Raw genomic sequence first — 18,917 nt, forward strand, 5'->3', positions numbered from 1 at the left:
TGGGAGGAGTTAAGTCCTCTTTTCAATGCTCAGTGTGACCCTGACTTGGTTTCACTGTGCAGCTGGCTGACTAAACCTCCTTTCTTGGACTCATGCCCAGGCCGGGAAGAAACTGTCAGGTCTGGGAAGGATTGGCTGGCACACATGAGCCCAGCCTTCCATTGCTTCCTTTAGGCCCTTGTCCAAAGAGGCCCCGGAAGAAAGAGATTGGGGAGCTGCAGAAGAGTCGCCACTCCTGAGAGAAGGTGCCAGGCTAGGGAAAGTGGAGCTCCAGGGTACTATCCTGGTTTGAGAGAGCCCTGATCATGTCTGGTGTGGTGTTGGGGAGCCAGATGATTAAAGCAGGATGATCACAGTGATCAAGCTTGTCCCAGAGATACTGTGGTTTCTGGGTAACAACTCCAGGAAAGCTTGGTCTCATGCATGCAATTTGGGGCACTCTTCAGACTCTTATTTCTGTCATCTACCTCTTGTTCTGCTCTTTATACCTCATCTCCCTGCCCCTCTCCTACATTGGGTTTCCACTACCACCTGATTTGACATCGGGATCCAAGCTGTCCATTGTTACAGGGTGCCCTTGTCAATTCCCTGAGGTTCAGGAACTCACATTCTACCATCTATCTCATAGGATGCAATATCTGGACCTATCCTGGCTAGGACTGGGGCCCATGTCAGCCTCACCGTGGCTACTCTTTTTCTTGGTTGGGATTTCCTGGTTCTTGGCCCGGTTCCTCATGCAGCTATACACTTTGTATGCAAAGTGTCAACGTCTCTGTGGTTTCCCTCAGCCACCCAAGAAGAATTGGTTTTGGGGTCACCTGGGCATGGTGAGTATGTTAACAGGATGGGTCTGGATTATGAGGGTGCAGGGACCTCCCAGTGGTCAAGGAGTTTGTTAGAAGGATGTCCTGGGATGTGGGTATGAGGTATATGGACAGAAAGTCAGGGATTAGGTGGGCTAGGGGCTGGGGTGTGAGGGTGCAGAGATCCTCATGGATATGGGAATTGAGGATAGAATGGGTTAGGATCTTTGGGTGCTACATTTCAAACTCTTTTCAGATTCCTGTTTTTCTATTCCCAGTCTACTCTAGATTGATTTCTAGCCTATTTTCCTGTTTCTGGTACACACTGAAGGGCTCCCAGAATGGGATCCAAGACCCCTCACATTCATTCTGCTGCTTAGGCCTCCTAAAGGGTTCTGGTTTAGAGTCAGCTTCCTGTCTGGTCCATTTCTTTCTGCTAGTCTATCTTTGGGTTTTTGCTTTATTGCAGAAGGGATTTTTATGCCCCTCTCATACACCTCCAGCACACCTGTGCCACTGGCGAGTTCTTTTCTGACTCCTTGCTTCACTTTCCTGAATCATATATCTTCCTTAGACTGCTCTTTTCTACTAAGATTAATCACTGAGGTCTGCTGCACAACCTGGATTAGACTAGAAGCCTCATCCTTTGGTGATCTTCCTTGATCCTAACAATTACACAGCATTTGGACTGTAACATAGGACTGTTCTCTCCTTTGGTTAACTTGGTCTTCATTGCTTCATTCACAGTTCTCAGATCTCACAGCATGCACACAAGTCCTTGAAACCACGCACAGGATCCTTTACCTGTGGGTAGTGGTTGCTTGTTGGGGAGCAGCCACTTTTATGGAGCCTTAGGGTTCCCCTTTGCTGTCTTGTGTTTGAACCCTTCTGCCTAGTTGGAATTGGAGACTTTTGGTGTATGCAGTCAGAAGAGCATGTGCGAGAAATCTTAGGGACAAACCTTGAGCCTGCAGTGCAGTCCACACATTTCCCTGTCAGGACCTTGCCTTGAGGCTTTTTCTGGGGCTGAAATTGAGTCCACCTGAGAAATTAATTTTCTTAAGACAAAGGGGCCTTCTCTGAGGTGGACAGTGTGACAATATAGCTTGTCTATTGACCATGAGTTACAGGCTTGATACCAGGACATGACTGATAAAGACAAAGCAAGAAGAAGCAGGGATTTGCTCCTATGTCTTGCAACATCCAGACACATGTTCACTACAAAGGCTTCAGGAGAAACCTATCACAGGCGCTGAGGAAGTATATTAGTGATCTCCGGAGCACAAGAATCAAAGCATGAACACACATGTGCACACAAACAGTAAAATAAACATACCCCAACACAACTGCACACACACACATGCATATACACATTTACATATGCACACAGATACATCATTTTGCACTAGTTAGTGATAGGGACAAATTTTTAAAATTCATTGCTGGATGATTTCATCATTTGGCTATCGCTATAGAGTACATTGAATCAAACCATCTTGGCAGAGCCTACTGCATATCTAGGTTATGAGAGACCACTTATTGGTCCCAGCATACAAACCTGTACCTCATGGTACTATTGAGAAGATTTCAGAGAGTTTTTAGATAAAGGTATTTATTTAGCCAAATGTACACTAAACGTAAGAATAATAGTAAAAATTGAAAGACATAGATAATCTTCAGGTGTGTTATAGTTTTATGTGACCAAAGTTGTATATGCAGACAATCAAAGAAGTGGATGGAGGATGGGGAAAGAATTGTGGGAGAGGGTTACCAGGAAGGGGCTAGTGAGCAGGTTGTAAAATGAATAAGTAAAAAAATTAAATTTAATTTAAAAATCATTATGTATCACAATTCTATACATAGTTATGCAGATATGCAAATGAACACAATATACATATAACATATACAGGTATGCAAATGAGAAAGAGAAGAAGGTAGGAATCGATAGGTAGGTAGATAGATATGTAGATAAAGTTTGGACTTAAGTAATAAAGGAGGTTGAGAAATCCCACAATGCCACACACAAATTTGGAGGACCAGGAAGCTGGTGGTGTAGCAAGTTAGTGTTAGAACAAAGGCCCAGTGTAAAGTAGAGTCAAACATGAATGCTGGAGTCCAAAGACCAAGTACCAGGATTTTGCTATTTGAGGGCTTGAGAAGCTGAGTGTCCCAGCTTGGGCAGGAAGAGTGGAGTTCCCCTTCCTCTGTCTCTTGTTTCATTTGGATCCTCACTGGGTTGGATGGTACCACCCACGCTGTGAAGGGAGGGACATCCTGACTCAGTCTACTGCTGTGAATACTGTGTTCTGAGAATATCTCAGATGCAACAAGAAGTCATATTGCATCAGCTTATGTGGGCATCCAGCCGATTTGATCCCTGAAAAGAGCCATGTCAAGAGGGATTGCACTTATCTTTATTTCCCCAGTCCCCTCCTACGGAAGAAGGCATGAAGCAGATGACTGAGCTGGTGACCACCTACCCCCAGGGCTTCATGACCTGGTTAGGCCCTATAGTTCCTCTCATCACTCTGTGCCACCCTGATGTCATCCGATCTGTCCTCAGCGCCTCAGGTACCCATGGGGCTGTTGGTGGTATGTCTGTGGGAACCTGTGAACTTCTAGTCCTGACTTCCATTCTTCTGTGTGTGCCCCTGAAGCAACCCAATCTTCCATTCCCTTATCTCTCTCAGGCTTTCTGCTTTTTCATGTACTTACCATCCCATATCAGTGTCTTCTTCCTCTACTGCAGTCATTGCCTCCCTTCCCACCCTAGCATTCTTGGTACTCCTGAGATGACAGGAGATCATGAGCAAGGCTCTGTCCTAGTGGAACCCAATCTGGAAGAGATGTATCTTGACAAAGACACTCCAAGCCCCTGTGATCAGGAATGACTCTAAGGAAGGTAGATGATGACTGAATGGAGAAGTGAGATCTCTGCTAGTACACATAGGGAGACATCCTAGAGGAAGAATCATAACCAGAGCAGGCATGACCAAACGCTAGATCAGTGAAGGTCTAAGAGAGACAAAGCTAGGTATCTGGAATGAAGACAAATCTACCCGGATAATAGGAATGTTTAAAGTAGGGGCAGGCTGTGCAGGGCCTATGTAGGGCTGTAGCCCATCCCATCTCCAGGCACAGAAGTAAGCCAGTGTATATTAATGTGGTATCTAGCTGCTATTTCTATATTTTTTTCTCTTTCTTTGGTTTCCATCATATGTTTATTGCTTACTGAGTAGGCCCAGAATCATTCTTAGGAAGTTCCACTCCAGTCTGGCCCACTTACCCTGCCCTCTGACATTACCATACTTGCCTGGGCCATGGTTGAGAGAAAGTGGAGGTGGGGGTTAGAGGGAGTGTTCCCTAGTGACCATGGTGTGCGGCCGTGGGTGTGGGGGAAAGAGGGGAGAGAACCTGCATCCCACCAGAGTTCCCATGCTCTGGGCGGGCAGACTCAGGAGGACTGGGGCACACTTTCCACGCAGCCCCGGGTGGGTGTCTGGCTGTGGGAAGCCACGGAATTCCAGCTGGGCAGGGGGTGGACAAGGGGTAGCCAGGTTCTCGGCCTTGGGCATCCCACGCTGGATACTACAGAAGAGTTGAGAACAAAATGGGGCCCCGGGGGCGGGTCAGTCAGCCATGGGGCTGAAGGGAGAAAAGGGTAGGGGGAGAGGGCACTTGATGGTTCCCAAGCAGGCGAGAGTCCTTGGTCCGGTCCATGGCTGCAGTGCAGGAGGTTAGACGAGGCTCATTAGGAGAAAGCCTATCCCATCATTCAAGCACGGTGGGCCTTAGTGAGCAGAGACAGTCTATGGTTTTAGAGCTTTATTGTAGAAAGGCAGGGGGAAAGAGAGAAGGTAAAAAAGAGGAAAAGAGAGGCCAGCCATGGCCATGTGGAGAGAGGGGGAAAGGGAACGAGAGAAGGAGGGCTAGAGAGGAGAGTAAGAAAGGTGGGAGCTTAAAGAGTGAGGATGGGCCAAACAGCCCCTCCTATAGTGGGATGGGCTATCGGGTAACTGTGGGGAGGAGCATACCTGGCTATTGTCAGGTAACTGTGGGGGTGGAGTCTAGCCAGAAAGCCAGAAGCTTGGGACATTGTGTGACTGATAGTCACAGAATTATGGAGTTGGGGGCTCTTTGGTGTCAGGCACCTGGCTCTGTGGCTCACTTTTCTGTCCCTTGTAGAGTTCTCTACTGGGTCACTGGAACAAGCCCCATTCAACCAAAATAACATGTTCCCAGAGCCAGGTGCCTGACTATAGCCAGGTATGCGCCTCTCTTCCGCCCCAGGGCCCCTATTCTGTTCTCAGCTCTTCTGTGGTATCCAGTGTGGGATGCTCAAGGCTGAGAACCTGGTACCTAGGGTTTCCCCTTGTCCACCCCCTGCCGAGCTGGAATTCTGTGGCTTCCCACAGCCAGACACACACCCAGGGCCCGTATGGAAAGCGTCCATCAGTCTTTCCTCATCTGCCCACCCAGAGCACCAGAACTCTGGCAGGAGGCAGGTTTACTCCCACTCTTCCCCACCCCCCCCACGGCCCCACACCATGGCTCTGACATCTGCCAGGAAGGCTGTCTGCTCTCTGTGCATGGCTAGGTCTTTGTTGGGTGTGAGTGCTATCCACCTGGTTTAGTTCAAAGAAATAAAGGGAATCTGTAGACTGTAAAGGCCTGCCCGGGAGAATTGTCTTCAGGTCTGTTTTACCTTCCCAGTCTTCACTTTTCCTTTCAGACAAGCATTTTCAACAAGGTCTAAGTGATGAGTCTCAGACCACGAGACAGCCTGTCTCACTCATGGAGTTCCCAGAAGTTCTGGGCTTGTAACAAATTTTAATTTGCTGCCCTGAACCACAAGACAGAGAGTCCTTATTAAGTCACTGTCTTTACATGATCTTGGGAAGACCTGGGAAACACAAAGCAGATAGATGCACTGGTAAGAATCCAGGGTATTGATGTAAAGTCTCAGGATCCGGCCTCAGATACTTCACTTACTATGTGGGAGACTGAGCTCAATGGACTTGAATGCCTGGGTTTCAGTCTGGAGAATGGTAGGGAAGAGAACCCAGGTGTTTGAGATCGTAAGAGTGAATGTGTCTTTCTGTCCCTCTAACTGAGGGTTGAGGATTGCTATGTATAGAAGATGTCTGGAGGAACCTCAGGCAGGGATGGAGAAAGGGTTGGATAGAATTCCCAAGGCTCCATCTACCTCCTGCACAACTAATCCATCTCTCTGGCAGCCTAGAGAAGCAATCTCCAGGCTCTCTTTCTTTCCTCTAATTCAGAAGTAGAAAGAAGGTATATTGTACAACCATCCTGGTGTGTGCTGTGGGGAAGCAGACTGATGATGGTAGGGGCCCTGGCTGGTGGCCATCTGTATAGTTTTCCTACTTTTGTGAAGCCCCTCTTTTCTGCTCCAGGTGGGCACTGCACCAGCCCCAGCTTGCCCACTGCTGAGGTATCTGTGTGTACCCATGTCTGATGTTAAATTGCATCTGCTACACATCTGAGATTCTAATGTAACTATTCTTTTTAATCTATGTACAAGTATATGTATGTTTGGGGGGATTGCACTTGCATTTGTGTGCCTAGTGTAAGAGTGGAGGTAAGAGGCCAACATGGGATGCCACTCCTCATGAACCATACACCTTGTTTTGGGGAACAGAGTCTCACTGTGACTTAGGGATCACTGACCAGGCTATGATAGATACCCAGAATCTACTTGGATTCTGCCTCCTCAGAACTGCGATTAAAAGTGCATGTCACCACCGTCAACTCTTTATGTGGATGCTGTGGACAGGACTCAGCTCTCTCTGCTTGCATGGCAAGCATTTTCCCAGATGAATAGTCTCCCTCCACCCTACAGTGACAATTTTAAGATAACTTCTAGTACACACTGAGAATCACCATACCTTTTCTAATATGTGTTTGAATAAAAATGGCCCACATAAGCCCATAGAAAGTGGCACTATTAAGAGATGTAGCAAAGCCAGGCGTGGTGGCACACGCCTTTGATCCCAGCACTTGGGAGGCAGAGGCAGGCAGATTTCTGAGTTCGAGGCCAGACTGGTCTACAGAGTGAGTTCCAGGACAGCCAGGGCTACACAGAGAAACCCTGTCTTGAAGAAAAGAGAGAGAGAGAGAGAGAGAGAGAGAGAGAGAGAGAGAGAGAGAGAGAGCGCGAGCAGATATGGCCTTGTTGGAGAAAGTATGTCACTAGGAGGTGGGCTTTGAAGTCTCAGATGCTCAAGTCATACCCAGTGTGGTAGTCTTTTCCTGTTGCTTGTGGATCAAGATGTAGAACTCCAGCATCATGTCTGCCTACATGCTGTCATGCTTCCTGCAATAACAATAATGGACTGAATCTCTGAACTGTAAGCCAACCCCAATTAAATATTTTCCTTTATAAGAGTTGCTGTGGTCATGGTGTCAGTTCACAGCACTATGCTGCATTAGGTAGAGCCATGTCAAGGAAGACCACATGTGTTTAGCTACGTTAGCACATGTTATGTGTTAGGATGCTATATTGGCTGGCTTTGTGCATGAACTTGACACAAGATAGAGTCATTAGAGAGAAAGGAGACTTAGTTGAGAAAATGCCTCCATGACATCCAGCTATAAGTCTTTTTCTTAACTAGTGATCAATCGGGGAGGGCCCAGTCCATTGTGGGTGGTGCCATCCCTGGGCAGGTGGTCCTGAGTTCTATAAGAAAGCAGGTTGAAAAGGCTATGAGCAAGCAAGCCAATAAGTAGCATTCTCCCATAGCTTCTGCTTCAGTTCCTGCCTCTGGGTTTCAGCCCTTCTTAAGATCCTATCCTGACTTCCTTCAATAATTAACAGCTGTATGGAAGTGTAAGCCAAACAAGCCCTTTCCTCCGCAACTTGCTTTTTTGGTCATTGACAGCAACAGAAACAAAACAGCAAAAGAGAGTACACACGTAGTGTGCATCTGTGTCACCTGTATATGTCAGGGGGTGGCAAAAAGTGCTGGATGAATAGCTATGCTAGGTCTATGTAAAGGTCTCAGAGTATTGTCCTGTGTTGACATGTTAGGCCACGTAGGAGCCATGTGAACACACACTTGGGTGTTGTCTTAGTTAGGGTTTTACTGCTGTGAATGGACACCGTGACCAAGGCAACTCTTATAAAGAGCAATATTTCATTCAGTCTGGCTCATAGGTTCAGAGGTTTAGTCCATTATCATCAAGGCAGGATCATGGCAGCATTTGGGCAGGCATGGTGCAGAAGGAGCTGAGAGTTCTACATCTTCATTTGAAGGTTACTAGCAGAATACTGACTTCCAGGTAGGGTAAGGATGTTAAGCACACACCCACAGTGACACACCCACTCCAACAAGGACACACCACTTAATACTACCACTCCCTGGGCCAAGCATATACAAACCATCACAGGTATGTTATGCAATGTCAGGCCACACGTTTGTCCTGCTCCCTCCTATGCCTTAGTCTGGCTCCTGCTCACCTCTGCCCTACTCCCTGCCGCCTCTGTCCTTCTCCACAATCTTGCCATTCTGGCTTGAGGGAGACATGCACACCTCTGATGAGGGCACCAAATTCTTCCCAAGTTCATCCTCTGCATTTTCCATTGGTCCCTGATGATTCTTTTTCATGTCAGCTGCGGTTGCCCCAAAGGACGACATCTTCTACAGCTTCTTGAAACCCTGGCTCGGTGAGTCCTTGCCAGGTGAGATGGTTGGGAACAACCCTGGGGGAAAGGTGTCACATTTGCCCACTGCCAATGGTCATCCTCATAGGGGATGGGCTCTTGGTGAGTGCTGGTGACAAGTGGAGCCGCCACCGTCGCATGCTGACACCTGCCTTCCATTTCAACATCCTGAAACCCTATGTGAAGATTTTCAATGACAGCACCAACATCATGCATGTGAGTCCCCAGAACCCATGTGCCCAGCTAGAGTCTGGGGAGGGGTGGGTAAGGGACTTCAGACAGATCTAGTCCACAGTACTGGCTCTGAAGGATCATGGTGGCCCATTGCAGTTTTCCCCCAGACTTGATTCCCCATATGTGATTTAGTATTAAAACATTACTCTGTGTTCATGATGATACCATGGAGTCGTGGCCCCTTACTTGGAGGGTGCTCAGGTGTTCCTTTTTGATGGCCTAAAAAATGAACACAGACATGACTTGGCAGTTCCAAACACTGGTTGTTTCTTCTGGACAAAGTCTAGGTCATTGATATTTTATGATCAGTGTGGATCAGGTGTGGGCAGCTTGGCTGATTCTGGCTCAGTTCTCTCATGTTTGAAGCTTGCAAACATCAAGATAATTTAGACTGGATTTGGCAGGAACACTCAGCAAGCGTTCTCATGGTTCTTTTCCCTTCTGAGGCACCCAAGGCTTGTGGCACAGAGTTCCACTAGAAAGAAAGAAGCAGGATACGACGTAAAGCTTAGATTTAATTGAGATGGTATCTTCATCATCTCATCAGGTTTTGTAAGTTAAATCATATGCCAAACACAAAATTAAAAGTGGGTCAAAATCTAACTGACATTGCTGGAAAATCACACTGTACTAGATGTACCTGAATAAGAACTGGGATGAGGGTCCCAGTATGACTCCTTACTTGTAAACTGATATGTTAGCTTGTTTATTGGTTATGGATTCTTCTAGAACATACCAGATCCTTGAGTCAGATGGAAAAGCCAGACATTTACTCAATGGGCAGCAAGCAGCATGTCCATCACTCCAGCTGTTATCCTTTCTTCAAGGTACCCACAGTCTGTGAGAGCAGTATGAGTGGGCTGGAGTAGGGGCACCTCATGGCCTAATCATAATGTAATAATATGACTGAGTCGTAGGGAATCTGCTTCTATAACAAGCAGAATTTAGTCTTATTTTCACTCATGGAGTCATCACGGTATCCATAGTTTTCTGCCATAATATCTGAGATAAGCCCAAGTTAAGACCATCATGATAGTTCATTGTTGGCATGTCTAACAAAGTTTCTCAAGGAACAATGCAAGTCTAACATCCTCAGCAAAAGGAGGGTCTTGAAATCAATTTACAGAAGTGATAATGAGAAGGACACTGTGTGTTCAGTGCTTGTCATAGGCTAGACCTGATGTGAAGTCCTGGTTCAATAATCTATGCTGACCAATTTCCTTATGCCCGTGAGGTACAGTGATTACCTTTTCCTCATTAGTGATAAATCTGAGGGTCAAATATATCAGAGACCTTGTTCACATTATCCTGCAGGAAGTGAGCTAAAAATGGTGCACATGGGGTTCCTCTGAGTTTGGCAGACTAAGATCAGACCAACTTCCTAAAGGTATGACAGGCAAGAACTAGAAGAAGGCAAATAACTGACTGAGGGAACACAGAACATGGAAATCAGGACGTCTGACCCAGTCTCAGGTCTTCATCTGCTATGGAAGCTGCTTCCAGTTTGGGTAATCCCTGAGGTCAGTTATCTAGGGCTGAGATCCAGAAGGCTGGTTTGAGGTTGTCCATTTGAGTGGTTGGGATTGGGCAGAGCCTCAGGGAGTCAAGATTCAAAACCTCTCTCTCTCTCTCTCTCTCCCTCTCCCTCTCCCTCTCCCTCTCCCTCTCTCTCTCTCTCAAAGACCAAGTGGCTGCGCCTGGCCTCAGGGGGTAGCACCCGTCTGGACATGTTTGAGAACATTAGCCTCATGACCTTGGACACTTTGCAGAAATGCGTCTTCAGCTTCAACAGCAACTGTCAGGAGTAAGTTTCACCCTCAGGTCTTGGATGAGTTCTGGTCCACAGACTCAAGGCAAGAGGTAGAAGAGGGAAGGCTGGCCAGATCAAGCAGAAGAGACTCATGGAAGAAGTGGGTCAGAACTGACACTGAACCAACCCCATGGGGGACAGAGTAGCCCCTTCTATAAGGTGGAATTATTCAGAAGAAGGCACAGAGATTCAGGTGGTCATGAGCACCTGGCAGGAAGCCTTTGGAAGGAGGTTGGGAGAACAGACAGTAACTAAAGCATGCAGACATTAAAGTCAAGAAAAGTGTGGAGCTTCATTCTGTGAATTAAGGTCATAGTTTCTAGGAAACTATGAGAGATCTTCATTATCTATCACTATAACAAAATATCTAAGATTATAAAATAGAGGAAATATTTATTTCAGCTTATGGTTTCAGTGTAATTTGGGTCTGTGCCCAAATTTGTATTATGGTGGAGACCATGTGTTTGAGGAAACACAGGCAGCCAAGAAGGAGAGAGAGAGAGAGAGAGAGAGAGAGAGAGAGAGANGAGAGAGAGAGAGAGAGAGAGAGAGAGAGAGAGAGAGAGAGAGAGAGAGAGAGAGAGAATGCCAAGGTTTTTGGCTTGAGATAGCTTTTTGGAGACGTGTCTTACCATGTCACCATCAAGGCCCATGCCTATCACATGTGACCGTTGTTTCTAGATGAGTTAGGCTACTTGATATCCTGTTAGAAAATAGTTCCCTCCTTCTGCTGAGAGATGCCCCTCAGGTTTTAGGTCTGTAGCATTCCTGCTTCTCTTCGTGTTCTCATTGTGCAGGAAGCCTAGTCAGTATATTGCTGCCATCTTGGAGCTCAGTACCCTAGTTGTGAAGAGAAATGAGCAACTGCTTCAGCATGTGGACCTGCTCTACCGCCTCACACCCGATGGAATGCGCTTCTATAAGGCCTGCCGCCTGGTACATGACTTCACTGATGCCGTCATCCAGGAGCGACGTCGCACTCTGCTGAAGCATGGTGGTGATGATGTCATCAAGGCCAAAGCCAAGTCCAAGACTTTGGACTTCATTGATGTACTGCTGCTAACCAAGGTCGGCTTCTTAAGAGGTGCAATGGAGCTTTTTAAAATGAATTAGATGAAGTTTTTGTTTTATTTCCTTCTTTTAGACAGAGTCTCACTGTAGACCAGGCTGGCCTCAACCTCATGATCCTCCTACCTCAGCTTTCTCAGTGCTAGGATTACATATTCATGTCAACCCTTTGGGGTTTGGTAGCTGTCTTGTGATGTGTCTTACTATGTTGCCAGGCTCATCTTCAGGGCTGGGTACATATCTCACTGCCCCAATTTCTGGCACTACATGTTTATACCACTCCTCATGACTTTAAAAACTAATTCATTTATTTTTGTTTTGTGTGTATGAGTGTTTGCATGCAAGTTTGTATGTGCATCACACGCATGCTTGGTGACTGCAGAGGCCAAAAGAAAGAACAGAATTTCCTAGAACTAAAGTTATAGGTGAGGCACCATATGATCATTGAGCTATCTCTCCAGCTCCAACTCTTTATGATTTTATAAAAATTAGAGTGAATGCTTGTACTGAATGTGAGATGATATGATTTTTTTTTATATTTCAGTAATGACTTGGGCTTGATGTAGAGAACACCTAGAATCCATAGAATGCATTTGAGGTAAAGAGAGACAAGTCAGAGAAAAACACATTGTAGAGAGCAGACTGGGGCCAATACAGCCTTTCTAGGTGGACCTGAAGGGCCTTACTTGGTAAGTTAGTGGATCACAGTATCTGTATTTGGGAGACGCTGCACATAACTTCATAGTCAGTGTGGATCACACATTATAGCAGTCATGCTATGAAGGTAGCAGTCACTCCCCATCCCTAGATCTTTCCTTCCCAGGTGATTTTATTATTTTACCTGACAAATATGTGTACAAAAATGTCACTGTGAAATGCATTATTTTATAGTTAAAAACCAATCTTAGACTTGATGTGCCAGGGTTGGGAGATACTCAATGGGACTCCCGCTTGCTCAGAGGAGAAAGGGAAGGAGATGGGGGAAGGATTGTTGGAGAGGGTGACTGATGACAGGTATCTTAGTTACTGTTCTACTGCTCTGAAGAGACAAATGACTAAAGCAACTCTTGTAAAAGAAAGCATGTAACTGGGGGCTTGTTTACAGTTTCAGAGGATTAATCCATGATCATCATAGTGGGAAGCAGACAGGCTGGAGCTGGAGTGATAGCTGAGAACTTTACATCCTGATTCATAGGCAGCAAGCAGAGAAGGAGAGAGAGAGAGAGAGAGAGAGAGAGAGAGAGAGAGAGAGAGAGAGAGAGAGAGAGACCTGGCCTGGAATGGGTTTTTGAAACTTCAAAGCCCAATGGTGGGGCTGGTGAGATGGCTCAGTGGGTAAGAGCACCCGACTGCTCTTCCGAAGGTCAGGAGTTCAAATCCCAGCAACCACATGGTGGCTCACAACCATCCGCAACGAGATCTGGCGCCCTCTTCTGGAATGTCTGAAGACAGCTACAGTGTACTTACATATAATAAATAAATAAATCTTTAAAAAAAGAAATAAAATCACATGGAACTATCAAAAAAAAAAAAAAGCCCAATGGTGGTACACTTCCTCCAACAAGGTCACACCTCCTAACCCAAGCCGTTCATCAACTGAGGACTAAGCATGCAAATGTGTGGGTCCAGGGGACAATTCTCATTCAAACAGGATTCACACAACAGGAGAAAGACCCATATATTATGAGTCGTGGAGGCTTATAGGACAGCACATCTATGTCTTCTTGGTTTCAGAGAAAGCAATGGGATAAACAGAGGAAGGGGGAAGAGAACAGGAGAGGTAAAGTAAACGAAGGGTAAACAGATAATAGAGGAAACAGGAGAACAGGCAAGGAATAGAAGATCAATTTTTAACTATAAAATAATGCATCTCACAGTGACATTTTCGTGCACATAAATCACCCTGCATTTCTCTCAAATTTTCTCAAGCAAAGAGGGGACTTTATTTTTGAATATAAACAACTTTAACCAAGTGCCAAGGTAAGTTTTATAGGTTTGTAAACCTGATAGCTTCTAAAGGAAATAAGATAAATTCTCTATATTTAGACCCATTCGTGGGACAGGAGAGTAGGGAAGGAATCAGAGAGTAAGATGAGAGAAGCCAGAGAGGGGACACATTTGAAAACTAGCAAGTGAGAAAGAGAGGAGAAGGGGAAGCCAGCCCACTTACCAACCACACACACTATGACATCATCTGAACTCACAAAGTTACGTACTGCTCCTATTTCTCCCATCAGTCTAAATCTTCCCACCCTGCAGACACAACCTTTGTGACAAATCAAGTAGCAAAAAAGGAAGAATGGTACAAAGGAAGCCCACTCTTCCCACCTAGTGAGCAAAGTTAAAGATTTAGAGCAGTGGTTCTCAACCTTCCTAATGCTGTGAGCCTGTAATACAGTTCCCTATGTTGTGCTGACCCTGAACTATAAAATGATTTTTGTTGCTGCTTCATACCTATAATTTTGCTACAGGTATGAATTGTAATGTAAATATTTTTGGACATAGTGGTTTGCTATGTATTGAGGAACACTGACTTAGAGCAATGTTTAGTCTCTAATTTTCAAGACAAGTTGTCCTACAATGATTCTATTTGAAGGTGGCTAGTCACTCATCATACAGGAGTAGAAAATATCCACAAGTCTTTGATTCCCTCAACTAGGAAAACACAGGAAGCCAAGAAAATGCCTGTGTGTTGGTGACCAAGAGAAATGCAGGAATATGAAGGTCTTGTGTGCATGGTCAGAAAAGGATCTTTAGATGTTATTTTATGTTAGACATGGGAGCCATCAGAAGTTGTGTGATCTAAGAACTCGCCTTGTGTCCAGGATGAAGATGGAAAGGAGCTGTCAGATGAGGACATCCGAGCTGAAGCTGACACCTTCATGTTTAGGGGTGAGGGCATCAGCGTGAGACCAGAGAAGGGGTAGGACTCTCTCCTCCTCAGGAATCTGGGTCTCTCCATTCCTTATGTTCTATCTTTTCCCAATCCCTTCTTAAAACTTCATGCCGGGGCCTAGCAAACACAGAAGTGGATGCTCACAGTCAACTATTGGAAGGATCACAGGGCTCCCAATGGAGGAGCTAGAGAAAGTACCCAAGGAGCTAAAGGGATCTGCAACCCTATAGGTGGAACAACATTATGAACTAACCAGTACCCCGGAGCTCTTGACTCTAGCTGCATATGTATCACTGGAAAGAGAGGCCCATTGGACATGCAAACTTTATATGCCCCAGTACAGGGGAACTCCAGGGCCAAAAAGTGGGAGTGGATGGGTAGGGGAGTCGGGGGGAGGGTATAGGGGACTTTTGGCATAGCATTGGAAATGTAAATGAGGAAAATACCTAATAAAAATATTTAAAAACAAAAAACAAAAAAACTTCACTGCTGTCCACACAGTGGTGCTGAAACAGCCCAGATTCCCAAGTCTATCTGTCTGTCCCTCAGGCCATGACACCACAGCCAGTGGGCTCTCCTGGATCCTGTACAACCTGGCGAGGCACCCTGAGCACCAGGAACGCTGCCGGCAAGAGGTGCAGGAGCTGCTGAGGGATCGTGAACTTAAGGAAATTGAATGGTGAGCATAAGTCATGGTAGACTGTCCCTGAGTCCCTCTCCCACTTTTGTCCCCCAGGTGGGGAAGGGAATTCTTTAAATGACTCTTCTGCTATTGGCTGGTGAGTAAGGCATCTGCTTCATCAGCAAGGAAAGAAAGATGTGGACTTCAAAGAAAATTATTGACAAGATAACACTATGTGAAGGCAGATGATGTTACTTTGCATGCATTGAATAAGTGAACTTCCTGTCCTCTCCTGGACTTCTGTCCTACTTAACATTTCCCATGTTTTCCTTCTTGATAGATTTTTCTTCTGTTCTCTAATTACTTCCTTACTGTTCTGTCTGGGGATCCATAGGAAACATCTGGGAATAAAAGTCATATGTATGTTTTCTTGAACCTTTGAATCATCCATCACCTAGTCTTCACTTATCAAACCCTCCCACCCTGCCTTTCCATTCCAATTTGGTGCCCAACTTAGTCTGTGCTAAAGACTTAGCTCAGAGAACGGCCTTCCTCGGCTCTCAGCTTGGTGTGAGAGCAGTCTAAGGTTAAGACAGCCCTGGGACCCATGAGAAGACATTGGATTGAGAGTGTAAGAGAAACAAGTGTAGGGGGAAAGGGTGTGTTTGCTTGGGAAAGTCACTGAGTATCTGTGAGGGACTGGGGAGTAGAGTGGTCTAAGGATGGTGTTGGCTGATGGAGGAGGAAGTCAGTAAGATGACAGGTAGCAGGGGGTATAAAAAAGAGGAGAAGTGTAAGAGGAATGTAGATGGGGAGCTGGAGGATAAAGAAGGGGTAAGGTGATGGAAGAACCTGAGACAGGAGAAAGAACTCTGAGAGAAGATGAGGAGGGAAAGGGTAGATGGGGTATGTGAGGGAGAGACACAGAAGAGCAGACAAATTAGATCCATTTACTCTTTTTCTTTGCATTTTGCTTTTTTTTTTGCCATAAGAAATACTCATTTTAATGTAAATTTGTTGAGTTTTTAAAATGGTCAGCGTTTGAACAATTCATTGTCTCAGGAAAACAAACAAAAACTTCTCTAAAGATTCCTGGCTAGATTACCTCTAGCGCTTTCCTAACTTTCTGCTCTTCTCGAGATTATTTTACCGCTGTGAGGAAAGATTAAGTGGGCAACACAGAGGCTGGCAGCCTCTGGTTTTGCTCCTGAATAATTGTGTTGTCTGCTCCTCAGGGATGACCTGGCCCAGCTGCCCTTCCTGACCATGTGCATCAAGGAGAGTCTGCGGCTGCATCCCCCAGTCACAATGGTCTCCCGATGCTGCACCCAGGACGTTTCCCTCCCAGATGGAAGGATCATCCCTAAAGGTGGCCACAAAATTTAGGGAAGGGTACACAGCAAAGTTCATCAGGCAGCTTACCCTGCTTGCCCCTCCTCTCTTCCCCACAGGTGTCATCTGCATCATCAATATTTTTGGAACCCATCACAACCCAACTGTGTGGCGGGACCCTGAGGTGCGCTGTGTCTGCGTTCTCCGTCTCCCCCAATGGCCCCAGGATATCAGATTCCTAGCACATTCAAGACTCTGTGTCTGGCTGTGCTGCTAGATGCCACCCATTTACCATGGCTAGTCTCTTGCAGGTCTATGACCCCTTCCGTTTTGATCCAGAGAACATCCAGGCTAGATCACCTCTGTCATTTATTCCCTTCTCGGCGGGACCAAGGTGAGGCCAGCAAGTTCAAGGTCGTGAAGCAGGGTCTGGGCCTGGTAGTGAGGAAAGCTGAATTGAGATGGTAGAGGTTTCATCAAGGTTTGGAGAATCTATTTGGGAAGTTCCAAGAGCGGCCAGGGATGGCAATGGCAGTGGGGCTCCCTCCCGTCGGTTGTATTGAGGCCTAAACTCGAATGAAGTATTAGTGGTGTGCTAGGTGTATTAGCATCTCTCAACGTGACCGGTACTGGGTCATGTTGGGTCTGAGAATGCCTGTCTGGGTCCCTGCAAAGGGCACAGCCACAGTCCCTACCCCATCCTCCCACAGGAACTGCATTGGACAGACTTTCGCTATGAGCGAGATGAAGGTGGCGCTGGCGCTGACGCTGCTGCGCTTCCGCATCCTGCCAGATGACAAGGAGCCGCGCCGGAAGCCCGAGTTGATCCTGCGCGCAGAGGGCGGGCTGTGGCTGCGGGTGGAGCCGCTGAGCACCCAAGCACAATAACCGATCTAATTTGCCCTGGCTTTCTTAGTAAGTAAATAGGCGTGACTCTGCCCTTGTAGATTGCAAAGCACAAGCAGTGCTGTCACCGGGCAAGCAGGGGCTGCTAAGGATCCTCCCAGTGGTCAGAGGTATGGAGTCCAGCTGGTTGATTTGAACCAAAGATCCCTGACTTCTCTGGATGATCACAGGCCCAACAGCTCCTAATTTATGGCACATGGTTCCTTCAAGCTCTTTGTCACCAAAGCTACCCCACACTAAATCACGTGGCATTTCCCACCACCCCCTGAAAATATGCAGACGTCAGATATTTTCCTTTGTTCAGATTTTTCTGAATGCTCATTCCTGGGGCTCCCCTTCCATCATGTTTATGGTGGCCATCTCTCTTACTTTTACTATAGCCTATACCTCAGAATAAAATTGTTCTTGTTTTAAAGTGAAGCCTGTCTTTCCTTTAAGGACACCAACATGTTGTCTCTGATGTACTTACTGGTTTTCATGCTTTCTTACCTCAAGACCTGATCATTGCTCCCAAAGTTTTGATGCCCCTTTCCCTAATAAAGTTAGTTTTTGAAGGGTAATTTTGTTTGCTTCAGCTCCTTTCCTGAACCAACCACTCCCTTTTCTAAGTAAGTACCAAGTGTTTGGCAAATAAGCCTGTGTGGGCAGCTCACATACAAGTTATATTATGCCCTACTCAGAGTTGCAAAATTGTGGAAACAATACAAGCGCCCACTTTCAAATGAATGAATGGACATAGCATTGTAGTCAAACAATAAGACATTTCTCAACCGTAACAGGAACAATCCTGACAAGTTATGACATGGCTGAGTCTTCACACTGCACAAGTCACAAAAGCCACACATCAAAATCACACATTATGATTTCTTTTATGGGACGTTTAGAGTAGATAAACCCATAGCGACCAAGAGCCTGTAGGTGATCGATAAGGTTGTGGAGGGGGGGAGGGACTGCTTAATGGGGGCGGGGACTGCTTAATGGGGGCGGGGACTGCTTAATGGGGGCGGGGACTGCTTAATGGGATATGATCCCCTCATGGGCTTTGAAATGTCTTGGAAATAGACTGTGGAGAAAGTTCCATATCATTGAACACTTTATGTTCATGTTATGTGACTTCTACCTCAAAAATATTTTTATTATACATGTTTTTTGTTGATTTGAGTTATTTATGCAAAATGCTGTGACTATCTTGTCATGAGAGTAAATTGTTTTATGAATCTTCACTAGTCATTAGTTATTTTTAACTTCATCGATTTTTGTTTGGGGCTATCCTTGGTATTAGTGCATTTATGTAAAGATTTCTTTTTAAAATTATGTGTGTGTTAGTTACTTTTCTAGTGTGTCATAAAACATTGTAATCAAGTAACTTATAAAAGAAAGCACTTGATTAGGGCTTATGGTTTCTGAGGATACAGGCCATGCTGGCAGAGCAAAGGTATGAAAGTAGGAACAGCTGAGAGCTTATTCCTTGATCCACAAGTTGCACACACAGAGGTGGGGGGGGAGGGAGAGGGAGAGAGGGAGAGGGAGAGAAGGAAAGGGGGAGGAAAAAAGTGACTAAG

The 18,917-nt window shown here is 45.9% G+C and overlaps 2 protein-coding genes across 3 annotated transcripts in view; both read left to right on the top strand.

Annotated features, from left to right (window-relative positions):
• The window catches only part of LOC110312474 (cytochrome P450 4F5), a 185,987-nt gene that overhangs the window by 122,725 nt on the left and 44,345 nt on the right, over positions 1–18,917 (top strand). The window lies entirely within an intron of this gene.
• On the top strand, positions 32–17,770 carry LOC110312473 (cytochrome P450 4F4-like). 2 transcript variants are annotated; one of them, XM_029471054.1, is made up of 13 exons: positions 32–245; positions 629–827; positions 3,230–3,374; positions 8,437–8,490; positions 8,576–8,703; positions 10,404–10,525; positions 11,329–11,599; positions 14,425–14,491; positions 15,045–15,174; positions 16,353–16,486; positions 16,569–16,633; positions 16,761–16,843; positions 17,160–17,770. In XM_029471054.1, the coding sequence occupies exons 2-13, from the start codon at positions 630–632 to the stop codon at positions 17,335–17,337; spliced, it is 1,575 nt and encodes a 524-aa protein (XP_029326914.1). In that variant the 5' UTR covers positions 32–245; position 629; the 3' UTR covers positions 17,338–17,770. The 2 variants fall into 2 exon arrangements, with proteins under 2 accessions (XP_029326914.1, XP_021041745.2); XM_021186086.2 differs by having other exon boundaries at positions 173–827.

Source organism: Mus caroli, chromosome 17, assembly GCF_900094665.2.
Source record: "Mus caroli chromosome 17, CAROLI_EIJ_v1.1, whole genome shotgun sequence".
Lineage (NCBI taxonomy): Eukaryota > Metazoa > Chordata > Mammalia > Rodentia > Muridae > Mus > Mus caroli.

Coding starts and splice junctions, on each gene's coding strand:
- LOC110312473 (XM_021186086.2), top strand. CDS start 420: ATGCATGCAATTTGGGGCACTCTTCAGACTCTTATTTCTGTCATCTAC. Junction 11,600..14,424: donor ATGTACTGCTGCTAACCAAG/GTCGGCTTCTTA, acceptor CCTTGTGTCCAG/GATGAAGATGGAAAGGAGCT. Junction 14,492..15,044: donor TGACACCTTCATGTTTAGGG/GTGAGGGCATCA, acceptor TCTGTCCCTCAG/GCCATGACACCACAGCCAGT.